Source organism: Pteropus medius, unplaced genomic scaffold, assembly GCF_902729225.1.
Source record: "Pteropus medius unplaced genomic scaffold, Ma_sr-lr_union100, whole genome shotgun sequence".
Classification (NCBI taxonomy): Eukaryota; Metazoa; Chordata; class Mammalia; order Chiroptera; family Pteropodidae; genus Pteropus; species Pteropus medius.
The window spans coordinates 11730758-11746488 of NW_024340696.1; the positions used below are offsets into that span (position 1 = coordinate 11730758).

The window sequence follows — 15731 nt, forward strand, 5'->3', positions numbered from 1 at the left end:
GGTCATCACTGTGGCAATGAGGCTTAGTGACCTGAATCAGGGTCAAGGAGGAGTCACCCCCCTACATCTCAGCAAACTGCAAGGGATGGTATTGAAAAGATGGCATCATCTTCGCCATATGCACTGTTTGGGAATTATACCTTTAGGGTCTATTCTAAAGGGCTGTCATCCAGCCATTGGCCCTGACACATGTAGCTCAGAGAAGCAGCATGCAGGAATCAGAGCTGTAGCACATTTTTCTGTAGGTCAGAAGCCAACCCTCGTTTTATTAAAATGTGTACAGGGGACCGGGAAGGAACAAGATCACACTATAGTGTGTATATGTGCACAAAAGCCAATGTCACGTCCAGGCTCCACTGTCCTGGGCTGTCCTACAGGCGGCTCTCTGGATCTTGGTCTGGCTGGAGCCTTGGAAGAGACCTCATGAAGCCCGGGCCTCCTGGTCAACCCTCTCTTGGCCAGAACTGACAGTCGCACCACTGAAGGGCAGTTAGGGAAGGCCAATGGGTCAGTTGAATGGGGATGTTTTCTTTGCTACTCACATAGTCTGTTTTTTTTTTTGTTTTTTTGTTTTTTGAAGAAACTCAGTTCTTGCCAGCAGGTGTTTTCCAAGTAGTCCGAGCAATCGGTGAGGCAGGGGCCTCCCAGAGAGTGAGTTCTCCTCCTCATCCTCCACTAGTGTAATCCTTGAAATGAGAAGTCCTGGTTCAGCCAAATTCACGGACAGAATCACAGGTCAGGTACGCACTGCCTCATGCAACACATGCGCGGACGGATGCATGGAAATGCTTCTTACTGGGCCTGAGGCTCATTTCATGTTTCTCTCGATCCAGTCTTTAAAAGGCAGCACCTTGGTGAAGGCTGTGTAGAGGCTGTGGCTGCATGTTTTGTCATAGCTCCAGCTGACCAGGCCCACCAGATGCCAGTGTGGCTCAGGGGAGCCCCGTCCCGGGAAGGAAACAGCTGCGATGCCCCCTGTCTCTGCTGTACAGATGTCGGAAGGGGCAGTGGGGTCCCGGCTAGCACAGAACATGTTGTCTGTGATGCTCACTGGGATGCCGTGGTCGTCGTGCTTCTCCTCGCACAGCAGGGAGTCCACCACCCTGACCGACCCCGAGCGCAGCACGTCGTTTTTGAAGCTGGGGCTCCTCATGTCTGCCAGGATGTTCCAGCCAGTGACAGTGATGTGGGACTCCTGAAAGGAGGTGCTGAGGTCCCGAGTGGCCGCGAGGCAGATGGGCTGGACACGGGTGCTGATGCGAGCCTTATCTAGGAGCTTCAGGATGGCGATGTCAGCATCCAGCAGGATGGGGTCGTAGTTGGGATGCAAAATGACTGCAGAAATCTATGAATGCAAGGAACAGATGGCAATGGTGAGAGGCTAACTCCACAGTGGACAAACAGGTAAGCCCTGGGGCTGAATGATCAGGAGGAAATGTCTAAGAGACGGCTGTAATTATTTGGACACACTTGCCGAAGGGATAGTAGAAAGCAACCATTCTATTTCCAGGGTTGCAAACTAAAAAGGCCTGGTAGATGGTGTTAAACAAAGTGGACAAGTGAGGCCACAGAACATAAGATGCACACTTGTCAAAAGTGGGCAGTTGCCACTTCACTTCAGCTGACCACCGCCATGCAGAAATGGACCGACATTCTAACTTTACCAGAAAACGGACTCCAGATCTTTATCTGAAACCTTCTGATTTTTAAATGTTGGCGAATAACTAATTAAAAAATGATATATAAGCACTATCTAAACACTAACCCCTACAGGCTACCAGTTTGTAATCCCTGGTCCGCTGTAAACATTTCATGTGTCATCAAGCCAGGAAGACAGAGCTACACCCAGAATGGTCCACGAAGTCTTCCCTGATTGTCCCAATCTTTGCCAATCACTGTCTTTGATGGAGGCTTCTAGGAGCGTACATCTAATACTTTACGTATGTGTTCTATTATTTCAACTACATTTGGGCACATTTTCTCAGGGCTTCTCTCGAGTTGAACTAATCACAATAACTTCTCTGTCTAGCCTGTGGACTCTTCAAAAGGACAAAAACTATGCTTCATTCAGTTCTGTATCTATTCCCAGTGAACGTCATACTGTGGGAGCTCAATAATGGATGGATGAATAATGGATGGATGGAGAGATGGATGAGTGGATAGATGGATGTATGAATAAATGGATGAACAAATGAACAGACTGATGGATGGATGAACGGATGAATGGATGGACGGATGGATGGATGGACGGACGGACAGATGGATGGATGGATGGACGGATCAGTGAATGCATGGATAGACAGATGGACAGGTGGGTGGGTAGGTGGATGGGTGGATGGAAGAGAAAGAAGGTGGGAGAAGATAGGAAAAGAGAAGAATATTAAAAATTGATTAGAACTGTCTTGGATAAAACCTCTTTATGTCCTCAAAGCCTGCCTAGTACAGTGCCCTAAATAACAGGGGATTAATTTTTGATGACCACAATGACAGATATTTGTTACTATCTTATTTTTAAAACAATTTGAGGAGGAAAGACTCCATAATCTTTCTAGGTGCCCCCTTCCTAGTACTTGTTAACATGAAATATTGAGCACTTGCTACATGCCAGGTTCTGGGCCAGGAGCTAAGGTGCTAAAGTGACCGGACTGACACAGTAATTGCTCTCCCAGCGCTAGGAATTTGCTGAACCAGAGAACCTCTCTCACCCGCAAGCTCTGGATGGTCTTCTCCTCCCGGTCGTCATCCCGGTAGAATTTCCCCAGGATGACTTTGAGATCTGCTGTCTTGACCATGGTGACCTTCCCCAGGTCAGTTACACAGTGGGCAGCCACCACCACAGTACGCTCATTCACCAGGGCACCACTGCACACCAGGAACCACTCGTCCTTGTGCAGGCTGCCACCATGCACCCCGCTGGTCCTCCTGTAGATGGCCGCCTGCCACGGCCAGCGCAGCCCCTGGGTCTTCGGAGCAGTGATGTTCTCGGTTTTCCCACAGACTACGAAGAAAGCACCAGTTCTAATAAGATCAATTCGGAACTTCCCATCCAAAGAGGAATGTGTCACTCAACCAAAAGAGCACAAATATGGAAAGGTGGGCCCCATGACTGTCATGACCACTAAGTATCTAACTTGTTTTTTTTTCCCTTTAAATATTAATCAACCACCTTGATATGGTGTGCTACAGTCTAGGGTTAAGACTGGAGACTTCCAATCCCAGGCATGTACTGGCAAAGTCACCTAATCCCTAGAGTCCCTCGGTCTTCTTGTCTGCAGAATGGATATAGTAATGACAATCATCTCACAGGGCAAGATAATGTACCAAAACAATTAGACTCAATATATCATGACTATCATTACAAAAATGACCACCATGAACTAAGCCATACTGTTTTCCTTGACAAAGAAGATGGGGAAGGCAGTTTAGTATGTGTAAGACCTTATTCCAGACATTTCCACATATTATCTCAGTAATCATCATAATAACCTTATTGAGCAATTAATACTTCAGTAAATAATAACAATATCCTAATTAATACCATTGGATAATGAGGATGAAAACCAGGGCTTAGAGAGGGTAATAAAGATAACATAGCTAGAAGCCCTCTGGCACCTTTAACCCCTCCCTACAAGGTGTTTAATGACTGCTCTCCCCCTTTTCTCCAAGTGACTATGACATAATTATCCACCAAAATGTGTGCATCCCTTCCCAATAAATTTATCTAAGAGTTAATGAGATAATTTCTCCTGGGTAATAAGTTTAAGCCAAAGGAAGGAAGCTCTACCTGTGAAATATCAGACATTACCAAGCTAGGGAAAGTATTGGAAGACCATTCCTTTGGACAGGAAACTTTTCCCAAGAAGAGGTTAATGGCTTTTAATAGGCAGTCATGTTAGATGTAAACTGCTCCAGCCCAAGGACAAGCCTTGACTCACTAGGAATGCAGGATGGGGCACGCCCACTCCACTTTCCGGTTCTCAGACAAGTCCTCCGACTGCTGCCCAGGCGCCGGTAGAAGGGTGAGATGCACTCATACTGGAGCTGGGTGTGCAGATGTTGGTACCCGGTGGGCAGGTCTCCAAAAGGAAGGGCTGGTTTCTTGGTAGGGGCACTCTGCAGTTTCTGCTTGCTGAAAGCTGATGAGTACAGCTGGTGTAACGGTGTTTCCCTGCATAGGGACACACAGGCCCAGAGAGAGAGCAGGGTAGGAGAGAGTCATTTGGCTTTTTTAGTTCCATGCCAATCCCATGTTGATACTTGGTTACAGAAGAAGGATAAACAGTAGCTATCTCATTCTCTTGCTGTCTCTCTTTCTCTCACATACACACACTTCCCCTCTACCACTGAGCAAATTCTTCTGCACGCTTCAAGCTTCATTCTATTCCTCCATTTCCATTTCTGGCATGGCTCCAGCTGCCTAGGATTTTAAGCAAGGAGGATAATATCTGACATAATAGCTACTATCAAAAGTAATACCATACACGCACACATAAAAAATTAATTATGAAATTAAACAGGAAAGGAAGTTAATTTGAATGAGAGAAATCCGGGCATATTTTTTTCTCTAACCATTATCATAATGGGGCAATATCAGGAATTGACTCGAACTAAACTGTGTTGATACAATAGCTCGATTTAGCAATTAGCAGACATAATTAGCACACCTCAGAGAATAGAATCTTCTCTCAGGGCACATTGATTGGGAAAAATAGGGAGCAATGTGTGTAAATGCGAAAAGGCTTTTTAAAAGAGCCCTGATGTTGAAGCCCCCAGGGACCGCTCGGGGATTCTTGGGGGAGGTGTATGCACATTATACAGCTCGTGTTCATTTCATACTGGTACACAATGACTGTTAACTGGAAAGGTAGAATTCCCTTCAATGTTCTAATCCCTGTTTAATGAAGGAGAATGGAAACCCAGAGAGGTAAGTGGGAGTACTGGAGGGCACACAGGAAGCCAAGATGGCACCCAAGGCAGCACTTAGCAGTCACAATTCCTACCCTGGTGTCTCTGTGCACCAATCTGATACCATCTTAAACAATCTGTTTCATGTGTCTCTACAGTGCTTTGCTCAGAGCAAATATTCCATCCATATCGATTTCATTCAACAAATCTTTAGCTCCTGGTTAGAACCAGGTCTGCAGTTCAGGAAGCTACTGGACTTGCAAACAAGCTCATCTTTAGGCCCATCTGTTGAAGGTATACACTGCCTTAGGGGGTTCCTGGGTAAGCCTGGCTGCCAGAGATAAGCATATCCCAGCTCCAGCAGCCTATCTTTCAGAAAGCTCCTTAAAAGTAAGTTTTAGGCTTGCTTTCTCATCTACATGTGATACCTGACACCTTGTCACCTAACCTCCCATTGCAATTGCTTTAAAAATGCAAAGCCCGGTGGGCTTCTTTAACAGCCAGGGATCTGTTCTACAAGATGGCTCCTTGTGAAGAACAGGTATATCAGGTTTAACCCACTTCATGGGAATCCAGCCCTAGATGAATCACAAAGATCAGAAACAGGGGGCAGCATTTGGATTCCATTGCCACTGTTCCCTAGGAAATGCCTTCCCTGAAAAGGGAGATACAGAAATGCACTGAGATAGCAAGAAGAAAGGTGAGAGACTGATGAATATTCCGATTTAAGGACATTTCAGGTCACTTGGGTGAGGCCAATTCTAGTTACTGGGATTCACTGTTAACTATTTGTAAAAACAATAGCTACTACTTAAGGGTGTTCATTTGAGCAAGGTGTTTTGCTACGGCCTTGTAAAAGCTTAGTGCATAAGGGAGCACACCCTGAAGACTCCAGATCCTGAAAGCCCTGGATCTGCATCCTGCCTTTGCCATTTCTTCCAGCAATGTGACCTTGGACCAGTTACTTAACTTCTCTGAGCCTCAATTTACCCATCCGTGATAAAAACTGTAATAAAACCTATACTAAACGGTACTATTAAGACTACATTAGAGGTTGCAGTAAAGATTAAATGAGCTAATGCATGGAAAGCACTCAGAGGAACAACAGGCACAAAGCAAACACTCAATTAAAGTTAGTGTTACATTTAATCCTTATGACAATACCCAGAGACAGATGTAGTTATGATCATTCTCATTTTTGAAATGAGGAAATAAAAAGCTCAGCAAGTTTAGAAACTTGCCCAAGAATATCCAGCACTAAAGAGAGGTCGACCTGGCCTTGAACCCCCGTTTGTCAATCCAATTCATTCATCCAATAAAAATTTATAAGGTGCCGACTGTGGGGCAGGCACTGTTCTAGCACCAGAACTTCATTCGGCATAAATAAACAGATAATGTTTCTGCGCTTGTAACTTTTATATTTTTTTTGGCGGGGGAAAGAGGAGACAAAAATGGAAGAAATAAACCAAAAACTACATGTAAGACAACAGGTGGAGATGGAAGCTGAGATGCAAAGTGAAGCACAGTGAAGGCCAGAGAGCATAGACCGAGTACAGCAGCCAGCTCGGCAGTCACGGTGGAGGCGGGGTTGCGATTTTTTAAAGGACAGTTGGGGGAAGTCTTTCTGCCAGGTAAAAACCGAGCAGAGAACTGAAGGAAGTGAGTTATTAAGGCTGGTGGGAACCCAGCGAAAGCAGGTCCCAGACAGAAAGAGCCACGAGTGCAAAGGTTCTGAACGGAGGGATAGAGGCAAAGGCGGCTCCACCAGCTGGCTGGGGTGGAGAGAGTGACGGGGAGAATGGTAGGAGAGGGGATGAGAACAGGATTTCGTACAAAATAAGGGGAGGAGGAGTAGAAACGGGCCTATTCTCTCCCCAGCAGGTGGATCCTCTCTCTCTCTTTCCAGGAGAAAGGCTGGGTGCGTTTACCTGAGGGATCACAGCCCTCATCAGGGCTGGTCATTTATTTTTAGTTCCCGGGCTCCACCAGCCTGCCTCACCTGGTTGTTTACTACCAAGACCTTCCCATAGCTGGCTGCATGTGGCAGCAATGTCATTTCCCTAGAAGCTGCCATAATAAAATTTCAATAGAAATTTCAAGAAGACTAAAGTAGTAAAATTCGGTTCTTCAAAGATCATCTTAAGGTCTCGCTTTCCACCAGCCACCTACTCCCCCCATGATCCAGTTAAATCTGTACATCTTCCAACAGTTGCTACCTCTTGGCTGAAGGCAGATGGCTAACAAGCCACCATCTAACAAGCCCTATTCTTTCATGGCCAGTCAGCACTGAATGTCCCCAAGAAACCCCAGACTGTCTTTGGCCAAACACAAGTGGGGAGAGCGGGTGGGAGGGGAACATTCATTCGCCTTTAAAGCAGAGTTCCAGTGTTTCAACCTCACCTTGACTGAACCTGCATTGGAAGAACTCTCCGTCTCACCAGGTCTGAGATCTTTGGTTCTCGGCAGGCTAGGAAAATAGAGACAATGCTGCAGAGTCTTTTCCATATTAACTGTTCACATTATTTAGTTCAGATTCATACCTGACCACCCTTCCTGGACACTGGGTGCACATACCCTAGGCTCTCAGAGGTGGGACATGTCAGCCAAGCTTGCACAGCTCCGTTAGCAAAAGAACATGCTGCCTTTCATCGAAATTGACACCCCTCCAAAGAACCCAGGTAAAATACCTCTTGAAAAGATGCTTCCCGTGGGTGATTTGGAACCCTGGCAGTTAAAGACTAGGATTATCTGTTCACATAAATAGTATTTAGCAAACGATCAAAATGGAATAAAAGTCAAAGTGAAGGTTCTAACATCTAGCCCAACATAGGGAATTATCAGGTTCTCATCTAAAAGCAAACAGCAGTGTTAAGCATGGATAATAAGTCTTGAGTTACTGATTCCTCCATGTCCCTTCTCTGCAATTAAGGCTCCTAACAATCATTTGAGGGCAACTCAAAGCCCAGTTTAATTTTGTTGAAGTCTTTCTTCACAAGTGAAAAGGAATCCTACCCATCTCACTTTCTCAATCAAGCAGCCAACATTCGTCTAATTAGCAGGGGAACCTTGGTTGCATTAACTTGTAAGAGAAGAGTTGACAAAAATTTCCAAGGACATATGTAACACCATTTCCATACTTAATGAAATCAAGAATCAGAGTCTGTGCGGGTGGGGATGAAGGTCGCTTCTGGCTAAAGTCTAAAGTGATTTATTCCTTTCACAAACCATTCTCTTTCATTCCTTTCCCATGATTTGGCTTTATTGACAAACACTCAGAAGGGAAAGTGGAGGATTGAGGCAATTATCTGGATAATCTAGGCCAAGGACATGCTTTTCTTCCCTGGAAACAGCCAGATCATTGTGACCTGCCCCCCAAAGAGAGGGGGCTATTGACCTGGAGCAACTAAGTCAATTAAAGAAACTAGCATCCTCACTACCAAGGGGTAAGGGCCGAACTTCTCCGTGCAATGTTCCATTTTTTCTGGTCCCAAACCACCTTTTTAAATTTAGCTCCCAGATTGCCTCATTTTGAGTTTACATGATTCTTTCACTTCTCCTTTGTCTTCAAACTGGAATATCATCCCAATTTCTCTTCGCCTCTACAAATCCTTCCCAGCCTCCCAGACTGGCTCCAATCCTACTGGCTTCCTGTAAGTCTCCCTACTTCAGGCGATACTGATCACTCCTTGCTCTGAACATATACTATTCATGTGTTCCTAGAACTCTGTCTTGAATGTTCAAGGATTTACTGTCTTTTAACGATGTTCTTAACATCTTCACATTTTAACATCTCAAACTTCCCTCCCTAGAAGCTGGCAGGCCTGATGTGTCTATTTTGTCCTTTTATTTTTTACATTAACTTAATATTGTATAGAGAATAGATAAATGTAGCTATAGAAATGCATATGGATTACTGCAATTCTTTCCTTGGATTTGTACACATAAAATTCAGCCCTGTCATCTGTCCTAAACTGCTCTGATAACTGCATCACTCTTCTCGATTGCCTCAAGATGTTGTGATTAGGATAAGCAGGTCCTCTGGCGGTCCAAAACAGAGGCAAATGTTTTTAGAGATGGTTGCCAGCCTAAGATTAATATATAGTTCCAGTTAAGAACTGAATAAGAGAGAAAGGCATTTTCTAGGGGCTCAGAAACATGTATATGAAAGGTACCAAAAAGTCCAGCAACTCCAACTATTTCTACAGACGTCAGAAATCTTTGCAAGTTACCTTTTATGCATATGGGCTGTTTTCCTGACCACTCCCCATTCTGCTGGCAAGTTCTCTTCTCATTGCCACTGAGAACATACGAGTTGTTACAAAAGAAGGACACGATAGTGCCAATTTTCGCATAGCGCCCACCGACGAGCCCAGGGCCTCCCGTTATTTTCTTGTACCCATTGACCGGGCCCCCAGGGTCTGAGCAGTTTCTTTCTTCAACAACTAAAAGAGAGAATAAAAGAAGAGCTTTTAAATGTCTGAAGTGTTCCATTTCAGAATCGAATCTTTACACGTGTCATTGAATTAAAAAATGCAGTGATACGTAGCCTGCTAATAACGGCAGGAATTACCAAGAGAAAACTCGTAATAGAAAATGCATGTATTAGACACATCTTTCCCTTGTTTTAATGATTAATTCTTAAATTTAAAAGTATCCCATTCTCTATGTAAATAAATTTGACACTACACTTGGCTCTCGTATGATCTTGTTCATTTCTTTCTCAAAGTGTGGGAGCTGGGTAGGCCTGGACAAAATAAACATTTTATCTAGATTTTATGATCCGTATACAAGGGTTATGGTTTTTCAGTGTTGTTGTAGTATCTCCTTTGTTCACTAAAGCTCAGGCGATTAAACACGTCAACTTCCTATTTGTGTTGTACCCAGAAAGTAGAACTGATTAGAAACAAGAGTGCATAGATGAAATGAATTTATTTAGATTTTACATATCATCTTCAGGAATATAGTGTGTTGAAAGTTATAGTTAAGAATATTAGAGGACGATATAAATTTAGATACAAGAAATTTCCCTTGATGTCCAAATATAATTTTCCATCTAAACACTTAACAATATTCATTACAAAGGTACTTCTATTCTCTAATTCATGTTAGACAGCTACTTTAAGTAGAAATAGCAACACCAGCTATTCTGAGCACTGAACAGAATATTAAGTATATACTGAAAATATTCTATCAGATAGATAAAATATTTTTCTCAAGTGGATTATGGCATAATACTGAATATTACTTGCTAAAGACACGGAGTAAGTCTCCTGAAGAATTAAACCTTTAATTACTGAATTTGGGTACCGATCACTCTATCAGCCTTCCTAGTCTCTTTTTAATCATTTTGCCTAAGAAACAGGCCTATCCCTATAAAACAGTTCCCATGCAATACAATTATGCATTTGACACACTTTTTTTTCCCATAACTGTCTCAATTACCTTTCAAGCAACTTGCCTCCAGGCAAGAAAAGAATCTCCATTTAGATAATACTTTAAAAATATTTGATAACTAAAAATTAATCATTTTCCTATATGCATTTTGGCAAGGTTGCTAATATTAGCTAAGTTACACGTATGTAAGAATGCCCATAGCCTAGGTGGCAGATGATCTCAATGATACTCTGTGTGCTTCTGGGCTATGTGATATGAGTAATTTCCCTGGCGGGTAACTCCAAAACTCCATCTGACATGTAAGAAAGGGACCTCACTGAGTGAGTTGTTCAAAAATACTGATATGGTAGAGGGAGGGTAATGCACTTCTTGAAGTTTCATGTGGACTCAGAAAGGCCCAGTGCTTATATTTCCAGGAATGCCTCCATGATGTGGGAGGAAGAAGCAGAGAAAGCATTCCAAATTGCTCCAGTGATGGGGCTGGCTTCTTGTGGTACAGACTCACTCAGTGCTGCACATGTAGCCCAGAAGCAACCGACAGGAGCCCACAGACTGCAATCATCTCAAAAGAATGGTGTGTTATACCTGCAAGTTTTAGAAAATGGTATTAGTTGCCAACATAAAAATCAAGAGATTTCTCTTAAAAATCGGTATTACCAGCTTCTGACAAAATTCAGATCTGGAAACCCTAGGCCTGTATTCCCCCATGGCAACAATCAACTAGCACTGGGAAGTAGCTCTCTCTGCTTAGACGGGGCTGTGTTCTTCATTTGGCTGCAGCCCCGACTAGCTGCCTGGCTCTGGCAGGCACTTGAATCTGTGGCCAGTTAGCCTATCAGAGGGCTATGATTTGTGTAATTCAAGTGTAGTGCTTCATCCATTTTGAGCTTTGCTTGCTAGAGGATCATGGCCAAGAACGATTAGGCGATGCTTAAGACCAGTCCCGAAACACTGAAAGAAAATGAACTATCTTCTAGCCACATCAGCTCAGTAGAAGATAAGAAATCAGTTCAACTTTAAGCCTGATAGTGGGGATTTTCTCTCCTGGGAAGTACTTCCACGGTCCACTAGGCGGCCACCCCATGACTTCCTATGTGCAGGATCCTCATGCATGGTATTTCTATTACATTTAATATGGGTTTAACTAGCAGGATCATTGGAGAGTTCTCGAGTCCTTGGAGGTAACAAAGCCTTGGAACAATTCAGGTCCTTTTTTCCCTCTCACTAAGGAGAATTTAAAAGAAGACTTAAAGAGAAACTGACTCGGGATAGACAAACAAGTCTTCAAGGCTGAGGAATTTTGCCAAATTTTTATAATTCTTAGATGCATTCTCTTTTATTATGTGGTCTGTCTGACATTAGGTCACATGTGTATTTTTCATGCAGTATTTCTTTACTCCAATCTCCAGAAAAAGCTATAATTAAATCAATGGTGCACCTTGAACTTGATGAGATCTTAGAATGGAGAGCTATTATTTAGTTTTCAGTTATTGCTCATGGATAGAGCCGAGTGATGCTTCTGAGTTCGGGTCCAATGGAAGGCAAGACACTATGGCTAAAATTCAAGAGAAAGACAGACAACAGAAACAGACTTATAAACGATCCAGACAATGTAGTTGTTTGACACTACTTAAAAATAATTATACTGAATATGTTCAGGAAATAAAAGACAAATTTGAGAATTTCAGTAAAAAACTGAAAATACTGACATAATAATCAATGGAGAAATCCAGAACTGAAAAATTACAATGACAGAAATTAAAAACTCATTAGTTGAGTTTAATAGCAAGTAAGATATAGCTTAATAGTGTTAATAAACTGAAAGATAACTTTGAAAAATCAGAATAATGTACAAGGACAAAAAAGGTAGAAAAATGTACAGGAAAACATATGAGACACTGAGGATACTGTGAGTAGGTTAATAAATACATGTAAATGGCATCGCAGAAAGAGAAGAGAGAGAATAGAGCAAAAATCATATGTAAGATAATATCTGAAAAATGTCAAAAACAAATGAAAGACACCATCCTACAGATTTACAAAGTCCAAAGCCAGGTAAGTAAGAAGAAAACCACACATAGACATAATATATAAAACTGTTCAAAACCAAAACCAAAGAAAAAAAATTTAAATAGCCATGGGGGGTGGGCAGGAAGAGACTGGAAAAACATACATTAATATAACTATAGTCATCATTTCTGGCTTATCACGTTAAGAATAATTTTTTTTTAGGTATCAGGCAAAATGGCCTGAGTTGTCCTTACTAAGCCTATAAACCTAGCATTAAGTCTTCCATATTTTTTGTTTGTTTGTTTTTATGCTCTTTTTTCCCCATGCAAATCTCCTGACCAGCTTGCATAATCACAGAGTAATTCAAATTTGCATGAACTAAATTTAAATGAGTTTTGTCACGAGACTCTAGTGAGAAAAGAATGGCCTCCGGGATCAGATAAATACAGGTTCAAATAATCACTCGATTCCCCAATGTCCAGAACAAACACACAGTAGGTACTCAGTAAATATTTGTTTGGTGGAAGAGATAAAGAGTGAAATTTATTCATTCTTCCACTTAATAAACTAGGGCCTGGGAAAATTAATCTCTCCAAGTCTTGCTTTCCTCATCTGTAGACGGGGAAAAAGTCTCCTTTTCCCTTGCTTGCCTTTATTTACAAAGCACCCGACTGCCTTTAAAAATCAGTTCCCAAATTCATACACCTTAAAGAAAAAGTCACGAAGAAATCTAATGGCCCATTTTTGGCCCTATTGAGCAATAGGCATTATTCCACTCTATTTTCTGGCTTTTTGGTAATCGCTACCCATGGTGGGCTGGAAGCCTGGGTGCAGTGTGTTGATTAGAACTTCTGGGTATCAACCATGGTGTCTCTACCTTCATCTCTTTGAATCCTGCATAATGAAGGTTAAAATTATTTCAGTATCAAACATCCACAGGGCATTATTCTCTCTTCCTTCTCATTTATTTCCTGTACTTTCCAAAGCTATACACTCTCCTCTGATGCTTTGAAGAGAATTCTAAGACTTCCTCCATCCATTCTTTTCTCTCCCAGTTCAGATATCTACCCGTTGGGTACATAGACCATCTGCATCTCATCAGAGCATCTCCCCAGGGTTATATTTCAAAATGATCTATTTTTCCCCCACTATAGGTTCTCTTTTTAGAAACCCTTGTATCTCCCCATTGAACAGATTCATGGTTCTTTTCTATCTGATTTTTCAAGGGCTTTGTGTTTCATTTCTCCTCAGTGGGATGGATGTTTTCATACAAAATCAAATGAGAAATTAAAACATCTACATCTGTGGCCTAAAGGAGCATCAGCCTCCTGCTTTGCTAAGTCAAATATCTCATGATTAATAATAAATAGTACATTGCCCTATTACTTTTGGGACTCAGCCCAGAAACACAAACACATTAAATTTAGTGAGCCTGTATGTGCTATTTTGTGAACAAGAATAGTACTTAGGAGTGCATTTTTCTGAGATATTGTTTGATGTAAACATTTAAAGAAAGACCTTTTCTACCCCTGTCTTCAGTTTTTCTCAGGCCAACAGTATAAGGTAGTTCGCTGTAACACCATTTTCCAGAAGGATACACAATGGCTTCATGATAACTTTTGTAGTGAGCACTATGGGTGCCCCACCCAGGTCCCCTCATATCTTTTTACAAGTTCAACTTCTACATGTGAGTTTTACCGCTGAGAGCTGGCACCTGCGCGCTTCAGAGCCTTACCTCCAGGCATCGGCACCATATTGCTCATATGAAGAGCTGAAAAATGCCTGGATTTTTGTCCCCTCGTGCCCACCCCAAGGTTGCCTGTAGCCAATGATGGATGGGTGTGTAAGTACAAAAGTCCAACTCCTCTTCCTCCGGATGTTATTTACATGCTCTAGCACTCCATGGGAGCAGGCTGAGGCTGGGAGATCAGTTGAAATCACTTTTGCATGATTTCTTCCTCTTTCCTATCTTGTGTCCCTAATTCCCTTCCTGGTTGATCCTGGGAGTACTTCCTTTAATAAATCATTTGGATGCAAATGCTCAGTTCAGGGTCTGTTTTGAGAAGAAACTAACCTAAGACAGCTCTGCTGCTTTCTTAGCTCTGCACATTAGAGCTACTTATGCCTTCATGTGGCAGTACTCCTGGGAAGTGACAAGATCTCAGAGAAGTGCTTGTCTCAGACCTGGGCATTGAGCCCTGCATGTGATTAGCATGCTGGGAGATCTTGGGGGAAGATAAATGGTGGGCAACCAGAGAGGATGAATCTCATCAGAGGACCCCCAGCCTCTGCTCCGGCCAGGCCCCAGGTCAGCAGAGCAGTTTTACCTGATGGGATCGGGTACTCTGAAACCATGGGCTTCTCCAAGCCAAATAGAGTGGACCTGGCATCTACCATCTCAGGATTCTCCCTGATGGTCTGGCACTGTGTAAAGCCTTTTTACAACCCTGGAGCTCAGAGGAGGCCCCAACAACGCCTGAGACTGAATTCTTCATGAGTCTGAATTATGAGTCTTAAGAGTTGGATTTAAGTTGATTTAAAGCAAATCAAGTTATATCTTTTGCCCTATCTGAACGGTACACTAGGATTCATACTCATTACAAGGTAGCTGAGATGACTAGGTCTAGAAGGTCTATAAGAAAAGGACATGATGACGGAGACATCGGGAAAAGGTGGAGACGTTTTCAAGAAAAGTGGCTCTTCTTCAGTGCACACAAATATCACTTTTTCTGTGCCCTCTAGTCACATCAATCGTATTGAATTGACAGAGGAAGCCCACTCTCTTCATTCCTTACCTAGGGAATGGATTCATCTCTCCGTACCCCTAAAAATCACAAAACTCAGGGGGCAGATCCCACTGTGGCAAGAAAACAGACCTCTTCTTCCCTCATAGCACTGTCTGCCAGTATATCCTTGTTCACAAAATGTTCTTTTTTGCTGAATGAAACGAGAATGCTAACATGATACGCTGAACTCCCATGACTATCTGTCTTTTCCTTTTGCTTCAGTCTCAAAGCTGTAAGTTTAAATCTGGAGACATGATCTATAAAAAAATCCCCAGGAATCAAAGAATCCAGTCACTGCTTTGCCTTTTAGAAATCCAGCACGTCATTCTGTAGAAAAAGACTGTGAAGTGCTGTGTGCCTCCTCTGCGTCCAGCAGAATAAGGCACTGGCAGATGTTTTTCTGTAACTTTAACATGGACATTTTAAATTTAAACCCAGAAATAGAAATCATGTCAGTTAAGGCTTGAGACATCTCAAGGCTCTTCTCGGCTTCACTTAAGGACTTATAAAAATGTGTTTGGGGTCTTCCTTCCAATGACTTATTCCCCAAGTCATCAGGGGAGCAGATATACATACATTTATATGTATTATGTTTATGTGTATATGTATGTATATGTATACATATATGTGTATGCA

At 42.5% G+C, this 15731-nt stretch overlaps 1 protein-coding gene across 3 annotated transcripts in view; it reads right to left on the reverse strand.

The window, feature by feature from the left end:
• Nucleotides 1-548: 548 nt before the first annotated feature.
• Nucleotides 549-15731, reverse strand: part of PAMR1 (peptidase domain containing associated with muscle regeneration 1) — a 141163-nt gene continuing 125980 nt past the window's right edge. For all 3 annotated transcript variants that reach the window (XM_039867066.1, XM_039867062.1, XM_039867059.1), the window contains 5 exons: nt 9135-9347; nt 7306-7372; nt 3936-4168; nt 2706-2998; nt 549-1345 (listed from right to left, as the gene is read on the reverse strand). In XM_039867066.1, the coding sequence (XP_039723000.1) occupies nt 809-1345; nt 2706-2998; nt 3936-4168; nt 7306-7372; nt 9135-9347 (1343 nt within the window). In that variant the 3' untranslated portion in view covers nt 549-808. The remainder of the gene's footprint in view (nt 1346-2705; nt 2999-3935; nt 4169-7305; nt 7373-9134; nt 9348-15731) is intronic.